We start from the raw sequence: 14,213 nt of genomic DNA on the forward strand, positions 1-14,213 counted from the left end.
TGGATGCTCCAGAGCCATTTTAACAAGGGTTTAAGAGATCAGAGAACTGTGACTGGGTTACTTAATTAATTAAACAAATTAACCAATTTTTGGAAATTAAACAAAAGCTGACTAGGGCCTCTCTTGCAACTGCTGCAAAATGCTTTTGGGGACGTAGGTTTAAAAGAACATGTTGCTTATGACCTGTACACTGTCATCCCGGATGGCTTTGCTGAAGCGAAGCAAATCAAAAGCTCTTGTTCTTGCACACAGGCTCTCTAAGATTTGGTTTTGACTGTGTTCACAATGGCAGCTGTCCACTTGGAGCCAAGCACTTTTTTTTTTACACCTGGTTGCCTTTTGCTGCTTTGTGCGTTTGCTCATTTAAAAAATAACTCAAACAATTAGTTGGTTTTATTTGTCTTAGACTCCCACAGCAGGACAAGACAAGCAGGAGATATGGTAAGTGAGCTGGAGGAGTGAGGGCTGCCATACTTCCCTGCATCAGGGGGACTGGATCCTTGCAGGGAGCTGCTGGCAGCACCCCTTCACCCCACACCTATGGCCACCCCAGCATGGCAGCAGCCAGAAAGGAGATCAGTTGTCCATGGTCCTGCCCATAACAGAGCAAAGTGTGAACCAGGCAATCTGTAGGGATAACTTTGTCCTGTTCATTGAGCAGCAGATGTGAATTTTGTCCCTCGAGAGGACACGTGTGCTGTGGTCACAGTTCAGGAAGCTCAAGTAGCCATAGTGATGCATTTGTTGCTAAGCCTTGGCTGTTGCTGAGGGGTGTCATCTCTCCCTCATAAAACTGAGTCGTCACTAGCTGGAGGAACAGCCATCTGCAGGTGAAAGCCAGAAGTTTGTGGGGTCAGGTTTGTGACCCTTGCCTGCTGAGCTCCAGTGGAGCAATCTTCTCAAAAATCAAGCTGGAGGAGCTGAAGTGGCATCATTTAGCAGTTTTGTCAGGAGCAGCACTGTTTATTTAAAGCTGTGTGCTGGGGCTTTGATAATCCAATGAGCATCTCATGTTTGAAAGCTCTAAGATGTTCTCAGTGCTCTTTATAATGCCTGTAAATAAGACATGGCCTCTGCAAGTGTATGTGGTGCGACCTCTGGAGTTGTACTATGGTGGGTTCTGTCCTCTTAGCATGTGTATTGGTTTATCCCAAATGACATCCTTACTGAGGCCCTGGAGGGGCCATGTCCTGGAGGTACCAATAATCTCTCCTTGCTCATGCAGATGTTGGGCCTCAATTCCTTCCCCTTTTTCAGGATGCATCTTGAAGGGACAAAGTCTCAGGATGGTCCTGATCCTCACAAACTGCACATCTTGGACTGGAATTCAGTTGTTTTTGTTCTGACCTCCAAAAAGAAGCATTTGACTTAGGCTTGATTTCTACAGTGGATAATGATTCTCATGTGGCAGAAAAACTGATTGAAGTGTAGAGTTAGCAAACCAGCAATTATTCATGTAGAAAACCACTCTGTGGAATAGAACATGGAAGAGAAGCTACAGTCTGTACAGTTCTAGTAGAGCTGTAGCAGACAGATCTTTTCATCCCAACACCTATTCATGTATGTTTTGGAAGGACCTTGTCCCTTCCTCCGTATCCTTGTTTGGGGCTGACCCTTATGTCTTCATGAGAGGTGGGATCTCAGCACAGCAACTCAATGCAGCAAGAGCTCGCTGAGCTTCCAGAGTCAGGGGAATTCACAACATTTAGTCTGACTTTTAAAAAACCTTTGATTGATTCAAAGTTGTAACCTAGATGGGTTTTTTTCCCTCCATTCTTTCTCTCCCATTCCTTTATCTTTTTGTTCTTAGCTCTTTCTTCCTTGGAGGGGAGGATATTCAGTGAAATATAAATAAGCCTTGCTCTGTCTTTGATGTCTTTTGATTTTTCTTCCTTTTGCTGATGTTGCCATATGAATTTTGCAGAAGGTCATACATCAGAAAAGGAGCAGACCATTAGGTGCAGCTGTCTGTCCTGGGAAGGAGAGTGAGTAGTGCAGAAGCATCTTGGGAGCTGTGGTTCCATCCTCATCTCTGCCACCCGCTCCCAGGGCCCTGCCTTGTGCCTTTCTGCCATTGTTTGTGAAAGGCAATGTCATAGCAGCTAGGTTTGCACAGGCCACTCTGTCCCCTTCTCTCACCTTTTGGCCCATTTCAGCCAGATTGGGTACAAGGGAAGAAGTTTCAAAAGTAGTTAATTTTCTGCAAGCTTTGTTGAAAATGGGTGGCCGGGAAGATGAACGTTTGGACAGTTGTCTGTTTGTCTCTTAACTTCTGATTCCATCTGCAGTGGGACACAGCAAGCCCCAGATCACAGCTAATATGCTCTGCAGGATGATGATTGTGAGGGAAAATAAAGGGGAATTTTGAAGGAATATGTGGAAACAGAGAATATTCAGTGTAATCCAGTCTAAAGGTCACTCAGCAAAAATGTGTAGAAAAGCAGGCATCATTTGTTCCACTGTTCATCTGCTTGCTTACTCTTAAAGGGAGAAGGGAAAAACAGAACAGAAAAGGTTGTTCTTGGTTCAGATGTGCTAATGCTTTGCAGAATGATGACGACAATATTGGAGATGTTAGAGGAAAATGGCGTTCTTCTGAGTGAGGCAGATGCTTGAGGCAGAGCCGTAAGCCTGCAGGCAGCCCATCCCTGTTTCACAGAGCTCAGCAAAGATGCCACATTTCCCAGGGAAGCACCCAGGGCTTAAATGCACCCTTAATAGTCAACCAGGTGCTTCATTGCTTCACCAGTCTGCCTCTGGGCAGCATCTACCTGCTGGGAGGTGCAGATGTGTTGATGCCTTTATATTGGGGTATCTGCAACATAACAAATAGCATCTCTGGATGATCTCTCTGTCGTGCTGTGTGTCCAGCATTTCAGAACTTGTGTTTTGTTACAGCCGTATCTGCAAAGATGATTTGTGGAGAAGTCACGTATGAAGTGTTTTGTACATGGAGAATTACTTCAGACTGGGTTTTATATACATGGATGTGGAAGCTGCCATCCCTGTTCTCATCCCCTACTGAAGCTGCTTGCTCCACAACGTATCATTTTGGGTTTCCATATTTACAGGAGTGGTGTGATCTGTGGTGGGCAGAATAGTAGAAATGTGTTCTAGAGACCTGCAAAGTATTCATCAGCTGCAAACAAAACTGAGAAGTTGGCGGCTGCTTTTGCAGTGACCGTTCCTAGCTCTTGTAACAATGCATAAGCAAGAGGAGCAGGTTCAGGGACAGCAGCGAGGTGGTTATAAACTGTCCACTGATTTTGGATGTGTCCATATGCAACTGTAGTGAGATTTTCTCATTTGTTCTTTGTCTGCTGGGCTGAGCAGCTCATCATCCACAGGCTTCACAATGAGAATATCTGCATTTGGTTAAATGTGAGATCACAGAAGCATAGGATGGTTTGGGTTGGAAGAGACCTTTGAAAACCATCCTGTCCAACCCACCTGTCATGGGCAGGGACATCTTTCATTAGATCTATAGTTCAGACTCTGTTTAATACAATTCTACAAAAATCAGTGCAGGTGCAGGTCTTGACTACTCTGCAAATGTCTACTGTCCATCCTCCACTAGTTTGTAGACTTGCTGCCTCCCCCACCCCATCCCAAGGACTCCTTGACTGTAAAAGATGAGTTTTCCATCAGGACTGGGAGAACTGTGAATCTAGAGCCCATTTGATCAGGAAGAGCAGCAAAGAGGAGTCAAGGACTGATTAGAGAACGCATCTTGTCAAATAGGAGAGTGACAGGATTTTGGTTTGTTTATTTGAAACTGTTTTGACAACTAGATTTCCCTCCTTCCCTGCACCCACTCTTGATGCGTGCAGGTAGAACCTAAGACAGCTGGTATAGTTTTTCTTTGTGGTTGTGCTGACTGATGTTGACCTCAGCTACTTTTTCAAGATGTGTTTTTTACAGAATTTTTGCATTTCGGAACTTCCAAAACCTCTGACATACGAATCATGCTTAATTTTGTTTTGTTTTGTTTTTTTTAATTCCGTAGGGAGCAAAATGCACAAATTGGGACTTGATGAGAATATCAGCAGGGTCACAGGAAGGGACCCAGTTTAAAAGGTATCTAAGGGCTTCTGTGACCTTTGCTAGCTACCTCTGTCAATATTGAATGAAAAGTGGTGTTTTAAGGAAACTTTTGTTCCAGAAAAGACTTGATAGGAGTCCATAGATCTGCTGCAGTTTCTTTGAACCCATCCCTCATCAAGAGACAGATCTTTGGAAATGTTGATGTGCATTAACTCTTCTTTCTGCCTTTACTTTTACAACCAGGGCAGGCCGTATAGCTTTATTTAGAAATCACCCATCATTAGTAACCACAGTCATTTAGTAGATGTATTTACAAGGTAAGTGACAGTGGGAAGTAATTAAGTTTAATATAAATCGCACTTAATTTCAAATCTACAAGCTTCAAAATAACAATTAATAGAAACTGCAGCTTCTATAAAAAGGCACAGTATTTATAGCAGTACCTTCTTTCTTTTCAGCTAAACATGTTAAGTCTAGTGGAGATCAAAATCCCCTCTCTGTTCATCGTATTTATTTCAAAGCCGTATTATTCCTGTAGTGCGCTTCACTGCAAATTACCCAGTGCTTTTATTCTTTGTGGGAAGATTTTTGAATCTTAAGTTGATGATGGGGAGGGTCAAAGAGTTCAGCATCGTCCAAAATGGCCTTGTAAATGCACATATCTTGAGCTGCAGCTTTCTGCTAACTCTGTGTTTTAGAGATCAGTGCCTAATGGCTTGTGCTTTGTTTCACAGGTACCATGCAGCTGACAGGTCTACAGGCAGAGCTGATGGTCACAGCTGGGGTGGAAGTTCTTCATTAAACAAAACACAGTAAAATAACCAAGGAAGATTGGAGCTGTTTGCAAGATCTATTGAGTTGATTGCTCACCTTGTCAAAACAAGTTACCATTTGGGACTGCAACCTGCTGCCAGTGTCTGCCATGGCTAGCAAAAGAAAGTCGACAACTCCCTGTATGGTGCGAACTTCTGAAGTCCTGGAGCGGGAAGGCACTGAGGGTGGAGAGGGTCCTAAAGAGAAGGCGGCTAGTGCACCACAGCAGGACTCTAAAAAAAATTGGCCTTCCGAAAGCTCAGTCAAAGACTGCGAAGTTGTTGAGGCAAAGCCCCAAGGTGAAAATCAGTCTAAGAAACCCCAGGGTGGCTATGAGTGTAAATACTGCCCTTATTCAACGCAGAACTTAAATGAATTTACAGAGCATGTTGACACTCAGCATCCAAATGTCATTCTCAACCCCCTGTATGTCTGTGCTGAATGCAACTTCACAACCAAAAAATACGATTCTTTATCTGACCACAACACAAAATACCACCCGGGAGAAACTAACTTTAAACTGAAATTAATTAAACGCAATAATCAGACAGTTTTAGAACAGTCCATTGAGACCACTGCTAACGATGCCACTGTCACAACCGGGGGGCTAGAAAAGGTGGAGTGTGATGATTCCCTTCACGTGGGAATTGGTGCAAGTAAAACACCAGCGACAAAACTGGGAAAGCCTAAAGGGGAAACCAAGAAGGGCTCCAAAAAGCCAGAAGAAGGAGTTACAGAAAACCACGTGGATGGTACTCTCCCCCGCATCATAACTGAAGCCACTGAAGCTATTGCTTGTATAAATGGAGACCTTCTCCACGATGTGTTAGCCCATGTTATGCCCTCTGTACAGCTGCCACCAAATATTAACCTTGTCCCTAAGGTTCCGGTACCTCTTAACAGTACCAAATACAACTCTGCACTGGACACTAATGCAACCATGATCAACTCCTTTAATAAATTTCCTTATCCAACACAAGCAGAGTTGTCATGGTTGACAGCAGCATCAAAACATCCGGAAGAACAAATCCGAATCTGGTTTGCTACGCAACGCTTGAAGCATGGTATAAGTTGGTCTCCTGAAGAAGTGGAGGAGGCAAGAAAGAAGATGTTCAACGGTACTATCCAGGCAGTTCCCCAAACCATCACTGTCCTGCCAGCTCCTTTGACAACTGCAAAAATGCCCCAACCCATCCTCCAGACAGCTTTGCCTTGTCAGATACTGGGCCAGACTGGTCTGGTTTTGACTCCTGTGTCAAATGGTTCAACAGTTTCCTGTTCACCAATTACACTTGCGGTTGCCCCCAACCAGGGGCAGAAGAGGACAATACAGACCTTGCCAAGTGCCCCAGAAGCCAAACGTCCTCACGTAGTTCAGGTGCCTGAGATTCCTGCCAAGTTGACTGCTGTACCACTGACACCAGCCAGTGAGCGAAAAAAGACAAAGGAGCAAATAGCAGAGCTGAAGGCCAGTTTCATGGCAAGCCAGTTTCCTGACGACGCGGAAGTCTACCGGCTGATAGAGGCAACAGGTCTCTCTAGGAGTGAGATCAAGAAGTGGTTCAGTGACCACAGGTACAGAAGTCAAAGGGGCATTGTGCACATCCCTGGTGATGCTTTAGGAAAAGATCAAATAGCACCTTCAGCTGGTCGACATGGCCGTTCCTTCCACCCGTACACAGATTTTACTTCCCAGAGATTCAAAGAGAAAACCCAAGAGCAGCTTAGGGCCCTTGAGGAGAGTTTCCTCAGGTGTTCGTTTCCTACCCAAGGAGAGCTGGACAGGCTTCGAGTGGAGACCAAGCTGAGCAGGAGAGAGATAGATTCATGGTTCTCTGAGCGGAGAAAGATAAGAGACAGCATGGAGCAAGCTGTCTTGGACTCAATGGGATCATACAGGAAAATTAAAGAACAAGGAACTCCTAATGGTGCAATAAGCCAGGCAGAACTGCTAAGCAGCTCTCAGCTCCCCGGTGCTTTATCTGGGTCCTCCACCACGTTTAAGAAAACCCAAGAGCAGATTCATCTACTCAAAAGCACATTTGCAAGGACCCAGTGGCCATCACCCCAGGAATATGACCAGTTAGCGTCTCAGACTGGGCTCACAAGAACTGAAATAGTTCGTTGGTTCAAGGAAAACCGGTCTTCGCTAAGAACGGGATCACTTAAGTGGATTGAACAATACCAGCAGCAGCATGTTGTTGACAGTCATAATGAGCAAAGCCAGAAAAAGGGATCAAAGCGTGTTGAGAGTCCAAAGAATGGTAATGAGGTATCTCAGCAGCATTGTCAGGAGAATAAAAAACTGAATGAAGAGAATGGGGGGAAGCTAGTGGTGAGAGCAAAAAGAGACTGTGAACCCTTGAAAGACTCTTTGTTGGGGAATCAAGCAGAGAGTACAGAGAGGTTGGAGTCCAACAGCCATGATGGCCACGGCAGTGAGGAAAATGGGGAGCAGGCAGAGGTCAACTGGGTGGAGGTGACAGTGGGCGAGGATGATGCTGCATCAGACTGTACAGACAACTGGAGCCACACAGCACCTGAAGGCCAAGGAGAGCTGGCAGACTTTGACTCTGAAAGTATATCTGGAGATAATTCCCATGTATAGACAGGTAATGTGGATGATGGCCTGTCTCTCTGAGACTGCCTATGTTGGGGTGTGTTTCCATCATCCTATAACCCCTCTTCCATATAAATCCCTGGAGCCCATCCCTGCCAGATCCTTGCACCTGCTGGATGCCTGAATACAAGGGACACCCATCCTGGTTGTAAATTAAAGCAGCTGTGTGGTAGGGGAGGGATTAGTGCCGTTTGCCTTGTTTCTTGTCTCTGTGTGGATCAAGTCCTGGACGAGGGAGAGGTTTTTTTTAATGGCAATAAGTGATTAAACCTTACATTTCTGCCTTTAAACAACTTATGTAACCTCTGCAGAGCTCGATTTAAATCATGCTGGTTGACTGGCAAAGAAATAGTAGGTAACACTAGTTGCTAATATTCCCCTTGATAACAATTCGTTGATCTCCTGTGAATAGAGGCTGTGTCTGTTTTCGCACCTCGGGATCCTTTGCAGCATCCTGCCTTACTCAGAGTAAAAGGTCACTGGGGGAAGGGGCCCAGGTCAGAGATGCTTCCTTATGCAACGGCAAGGAAATAAAAAAAAAAAGAAAAAAAAAGTCATGGGGACTGAAGTGGCTCATGCAAATGTGGTCTGTCCTCTTGCTGGTGAGAACTGTCCTCAGCTCTTTGTTCTGCTTGCTCACTCTAGAGGCTTAGGAAATGCCCCAGACTAAGCTGTGTGGGTGTTTTAGCAGCTCTTTTTCACAGGAACTTGACTTTAAAGGCAAGCTGCAGGGCCTTTCTTTAAGGTGGGGGGGGTTATGCGGTCTTTCACAATGTGAAAGGACAGGTTATGTGGAGGCCTGAAGCCTGTTTCTGATCATAGTTGCACAGGTATCAGTTTGGAGCAAGCACCATCAGCATTTCTTGATTTGTGTGTTGAATTTAATTCACTGAAGCCTGTAACGTTTTGTTCTCAATGTAACAGAGTCTGCCTCTCCCAAATGGAGTCTTTGTAAGCTACAACTAGTCTTAGGGAAAGCTCAGCACCTTGCATTACAACCACAGGGGGAGAATGCCAATTTTAGAAAGTGTTAGTGGTTTTCTTGTGTCTAATTACCATAATATACTTTAAGAAATAAATACAAAAGCCAGGACTGACAGTCACTATGTGCTTGCACTTAAGACTTCCCCTGTTACAGCTGGCAGTATTTGAATTGAACTCCTACGTGTTGCGGAAGTGCAGTTTTTCTTAGCAAGCCTTGCTGCTGGCTAGCCTAGAGCCCTCTACTTTCTCCATGTTCAGTGCTTGTTGAGAAGTCTCCTGGACATTTTCCCTGAGTTGAAAAGGGAAACCCTGCAGTTGTTTTATTTTGAAGTGCTAATGGTGTTGGCTGGTTTTGAGAAATGTTATCGCAGCATCTGTATCATACACTATCTTAAACTGTAAACTGCAGTGCAAGGCGCTGTCCTGTACTATGCTTGCAGCAGTTGGTAGTTAGGGTTGCGAGGAGCAGGATGTGTTACCTATGTGGCAAAGTCTGAAATTAAAGGATGAAAGACTTGGGAATATCAGCTGGAGGCTCCTGGGGTGCCATGTAAGGAAGGAGAGCCAGGTTCCGATTTGCCATATAAAATCAAGTGCACAATGAATAAATGCATTGTGGGACTTCTGGGTTTTTTTCTAGGGTTGTTATTCCAGATCATTTCCCCCTTCTAGCTCTAAATGTTCATTCTGAGGAGAGGGAGCAAACCAGGATCTAGGAGAGGGAATAGGGAAGAGGGCAGGAGAAGGGGGCATTGTCTGAAATGGCTGTTTCTTACAAACCTCTTGTACCATGAAACCAAGCTCTGCAATAACCCTCTTCTAGCAGTGAAAGTGTGGTGTCTGCATTGTTGTGCTTGCAAGCAGTGTAGGGTGCATTGGGGTGAATCTCCTGCCTTTGTGCCCAGGCATGGATGCCGACTATAAAGCTCCAGGGCTGTGGAGGTGGTCGAGTGTTATCAGAGAGGAATTTTAATTAGAACTTTGATCTCAGTTAAACCTTCACTGGGTTATCCTTCTGATGAGGAGCTTGCCAGTGGCTAGTTGTAAATTACACCTACTGAGAAGAGATGCACTGGACCAAGGCTTCTGCTGTGAAGACCATACAGTAAGACCATTTCTTCCTCTTTCTCTGCTGGTTTCTCAGGTGGCCTGAGGACTTGACAAAAAGCCCAGAGTTTTTTCTCTAATTTTCCTTTATTCTCCCTGCAAGTCTCAGCCTAGAAACACCACTGCTCATGTAGAGGCATCTGTGACACAAAACCTGGAAGCTTTATACCCCTCACTGATGAGACCCGTGGAAAAATCCTAGCTACTGGTTCCTTTTTCCTTCAGGATAAGCTCTTACTCTTACCTTTTGTGAAGCCTATCCTTTGTAATTTTTAACTAAAACTTTGCTGTTAAATTAACAAAGCATTATCTTAGGTGACATCCAGGGTACAGTTCTAAAGCAAAGACCACGTAGGATGCGTCAGCAGCTTTTTTCTTCCTGCTGTCACATAAAAGTCTGATTTTTTCCTAGCACTGTACTCCTAGGTACCTTAGAGGAGTTGTACCACTGTCCAGGCTGCACTTAACAGGTAGACTGATGAGCTGACAAGGTACTTCTCCTCTTGACTCTCACTAAGTCACAGTCATTATGTGAAACTTTCACTGCTAAACCTTACATCGGGCAGAAACATGCTCTTCTGATATTTGTGGTGTTGCTGTTGTATCAGCTTGATGTGCGTAGTTTGAAGTGAATGTTTTTCAGTGATCGATCTCCATACTTTTGTTGTCTGAATTTGTCTGCTGAGCCCTTCCAGACCATCTTGGTTACTCTCTGCTCCAAAGACATAGGAGGTGTTTATGTTACAACCTAGACAGACCTTATGCCTTAGAAAATTGAGTTGTTCCTATCTATCAGTGTTCAGCAGATTCTGCTACTGCTGCAGCTAGTAGGAGTTTTCTCAAGTGCCTGGCCTCAGTGAGAGCAGGATTCATGCCAGGCTCTGAAATACCATCCCTGGACTAAGAAGAGGCTCTGTTACTAAGTCTTTGGTAAAATTGGATATATTCCACAAAGCAGGTCAGGTTTCTTAAACAGTGAGGCTGGGATATCAGTCCCTGTAGACTCCTGGGGCCTTGAAGATGTTGAGTGGCTGCTGTAGGGAGCACTAAAGCTATCACTGAAAGTGCTTCACATGCTGTGTGATGTAGTGTTTTGTAACCAGGCACAACTGCTCTATTAAGAGACTGCTTTATCTCCCTTTCCATCAATAGAGATATTCCTGCCTTCCAACAGCACGGGTCAGAATTAAGTCTGTTGTCTGCATTTGCACAAGCCTGACAAATAGAAACTGGTCCTAAATTAAATACAGCAAATTGCAGTTCAGACGTGAGAGTGGGACCAGAGCATGCCAGAGCGGTTGGCAGCTACCTCTGGCTTTCTTCAGTTGTCTCCCCATGGGGGTTTCCCAAGATCAGTATTTCCTCAGCCCAGAGCTTTTGCTTTTTTTCTCAGAAGCACACTGTTTTGCCCTGCCACCACCACCTCTGCTGTAAGCATTCTTCTTTAAAGTTGTCTCATAATCTCTTGTTTTAAGCTCAAACCCTGCAAGTTGCAGGCACCCACCGAAGTCCATGGTAGGAACAAGGTAGGTGGACACCCCAGAAGACATGTGTCCTGGCTCCTGATAGCCGAGACCACAGCTCTGTAGAGATGTGCCAAAGGAAACCCATGTCTGGGAGTTGGACACCACAGTCTAGAGGAAGTCCCCCCTCGCTTCTGCTGTATGGATTGTACTGGGCATCAAAGGTGGTCTGGATCCTTTTGGTGTCTCCAACCCCTTTAGCACCGCTGCAGGAGCTGAGATCACTTGGTTGCTGGTGACCCAGTCCATTCCTCAGTGTCTGAAACTGGTAAAAAGTGAACAGCACCGGAATGGACTTGTCATTTCCCCTGAAACCAGTGAGGCATGTCAGAGACCCAAGCTGTAACACAGTGTAGGACTTCAGAGGGGGAAGCAAAACCCAACACAGCAATTAAAATTTTACAGTTGATTGGGAGGAGCAGGGGCTGTTTGAGGAAATGTTACAAGGATGGTGAGGACTTTTGCCTTTGGTGTTGGTGCAAGCCCACGCCCTTTTACTGGGTGTAACTGCATTGCGGATGCCAGATAGAGCTCACTGCTTTTGTGGGAAATAACAGACCTGGTAGCAGTATCTAGAAAAGGTGTGAAAACCATGAGAATGGTGAGACACTGGCACAGGTTGTCCAGGGAAGTTGTGGATGCCCCATCCCTGGAGGTGTTCCAGGCCAGGTTGGATGGGGCCTTGAGCAGCCTGATCTAATGGGATATCCCTGCCCATGGCAGGGGGGTTGGAACTAGATCATCTTTAAGGTCCCTTCCAACCCTAACTATTCTATGAGTCTATGAAATAACAGGTTAGCTCAGGTTTTGGTAAGCACTGGTTCAGAATGGGTGAGAACAAAGATTCAGGAAAGCCACCTCCTGCTGCTTCACGCAGCTCCAGCCTGAGTGGATGCTTACACTTCTTGCACATCTGCACCTCATTAGGAAAAAAGATGCTGAACGCAATTCCTATCATAGAACCCTTGTTCTGTGCTGGGAATTGGGGATATGTGTAGGCAGGTAAGTGTTTGAAGGTTGCTTCTTGAGAGGTGATTTTTTTTTAATCTGATTCATGGTGCATTTTTTATGTAGGTGCAGTAGTTGTGGCAGAGCTAGGGAGCTGCTCTACAGGGCACAGGCACATGCAGTTTCTTCCATTGTTTTGCACTTTGTATAATTATCTTCTGAAATCCTGCCCCAAAAAAAGTATTTAATGAGAGGATTTACAAGGGAAGAAATACCTGTGGTTTTCTTGTCTTTAGCACCATCCATAAAGTAGAGATCATAAAGTAGGTCCCCCCAGCCCATGTGTATGTCATCTTTGAGTCAGCATGAGGATCTGTCTGAGATGCAGAGTAGTGAGGGATCAGCAGAGTCAAGGCTGGGCTGTTAGGAATCTGTAGGGGATTGATAGCCAGATGTTGCACAGCAAAAATCCAGCACCCTATCCCAGCATCAGACTGTGATAGGAATAGGCTTCAGGGTATGGTTAATACAAAGTACAGTACAACCGTGTGTGCAGGGATGTATGCTGGATGCTGTGTTAGTTAACAGCTCAAATAGTTGTTCATAGTGTCTTCAAAAATAATATGCTGCTTTTGTAATTTTTGCAGGGGTACTCCTCAGCTGCACTGTCCTGACGTTGAAGGGGAAATGCTGTCTGAAAATAGAAGAAAACTCTATTTTCCTGCCTGAAGTGAGATAGTGTGTTGTGACTCCAAGTCTCAAAACACGCTTGCAGAGGCACAGCGAGAAATACTCTCACGGAGCATCATCGTGGTTTAGAGTGCCAAAGTCTTACTACTGCATTGAGAGAGAGAGAAAGAAAGAAAGAGAAAAAGGTCCTTGTACATAGGTTTCTCCTTAGCTTCTCTCCCACCCACTTTCTTGCCCAGCCTCTTTCTGTACTGGAACAAGTTTGTATGACATGGAAATTTTGTTAACTTTTTGATATGTGCAAGTAATTCTTGCATATAATGCCATTGCAGATCTAGGGGTTGGTTTGGGGAAGGGAAGTGTCTTGGGTGGGGAGGAGGGAGATTGATTTTTTTGGTTTTTTTTTTTTCCCTAAAGCGTTTTAAGACAGATTTGCAATCTTTTGGAGCCTTGTTGGTGCGGATCAACACCTGAGCCCAGATCCCCACGCCAGTTTACATTTCAGCTCACTTAAATGCATATGAGGTTGGGGAGGGTCATTCTGGAGTGGTTGGGGTTTGATTTATTTTTCTTGTTGTTTTGACTTTTTTATTTTTATGGCCATCTGCTACTGGTTGAAGTACTTAAATGTCTGCATTTCTGTGTTCCTACAAGGCAAGTCTTTTCTAGCTCCTGTACTTCACTTTTCACAAGCCAGCCCCAGCAGTGGCTCTGAAGATTTGGGTAGAATGCTCTTTTGGAGTTTTTTTTCAGCGTTACTTGTTTAAATATGCTGTACAAACCCCCAGAGGGGTTGGAGTGAAGAAATTAAGATGCTTTATAATCAAAACTTGCTTGTGTTTCTTCAGCTGGTACAATGATGGACACCATAACCAAGAGTCTGCCCTCCAGCCTTAGAGGTTGTAGCACACAACAGAAATTTCTGATTAACCCTTGCCACTAAATTTTTAGATCAATCCTAGGTTCCTGAGTGCACTTTTTTTCTAGTACTGCTAATTTGGATTTGGGGGAGGTGTCTGTCCATGCGAAGAGGAGAAGGGAGGGTGGGAACATGAGTGCCTAGATGAGTGGTCTTGAGAACTGTCTGCTACGTTCCTCTGATGAGCTGGGTTCGGAAAACTTACCCACTTTTCCATATGCCACACAAATACAATGATAGGGATTTTGAATAAATCCAACTTTTCTAACTTGTTGCTCATTTGTTGTAACTCAATAAAACAAAGGCTAAACATTTTGGTAACCTTTTTCTAGTCTCTTTTTCTTTTTTTTTTTCCCCTTTATTTTATTTCCTTTAAAACCCAAGCTCAGCCCCCACCAGCTTTCCTTTGTGCACAAGAGGTCAATGTCTTTAAAGTTGCGATTAGGGTTTTAACTGGTTTTGTGGTAATGAGCTTGGCAAACACTAACCAGATTAAAGTGAACTCTGTAAACTACTGCCATTTATTTCCCCAGTGTTAGAAGGCTGTTCCTGGCATGAGGGGTTG

At 44.6% G+C, this 14,213-nt stretch overlaps 1 protein-coding gene across 3 annotated transcripts in view; it reads left to right on the top strand.

The window, feature by feature from the left end:
* Window positions 1-13,952, top strand: part of ZHX2 (zinc fingers and homeoboxes 2) — a 79,018-nt gene extending 65,066 nt beyond the window's left edge. For 2 of the 3 annotated variants that reach the window (XM_069854596.1, XM_069854597.1), the window contains 2 exons: window positions 4,779-7,469; window positions 12,687-13,952. In XM_069854596.1, the coding sequence (XP_069710697.1) occupies window positions 4,967-7,465 (2,499 nt within the window). In that variant the 5' untranslated portion in view covers window positions 4,779-4,966 and the 3' untranslated portion in view covers window positions 7,466-7,469; window positions 12,687-13,952. Of the gene's footprint in view, window positions 1-4,006; window positions 4,078-4,778; window positions 7,470-12,686 lie in introns of all 3 variants that reach the window. The other variant, XM_069854595.1, reaches the window with a different exon arrangement.
* The last annotated feature ends 261 nt before the right edge of the window (window positions 13,953-14,213 follow it).

Source organism: Phaenicophaeus curvirostris, chromosome 3 (assembly GCF_032191515.1).
Source record: "Phaenicophaeus curvirostris isolate KB17595 chromosome 3, BPBGC_Pcur_1.0, whole genome shotgun sequence".
In the NCBI taxonomy this organism is placed as follows: Eukaryota; Metazoa; Chordata; class Aves; order Cuculiformes; family Cuculidae; genus Phaenicophaeus; species Phaenicophaeus curvirostris.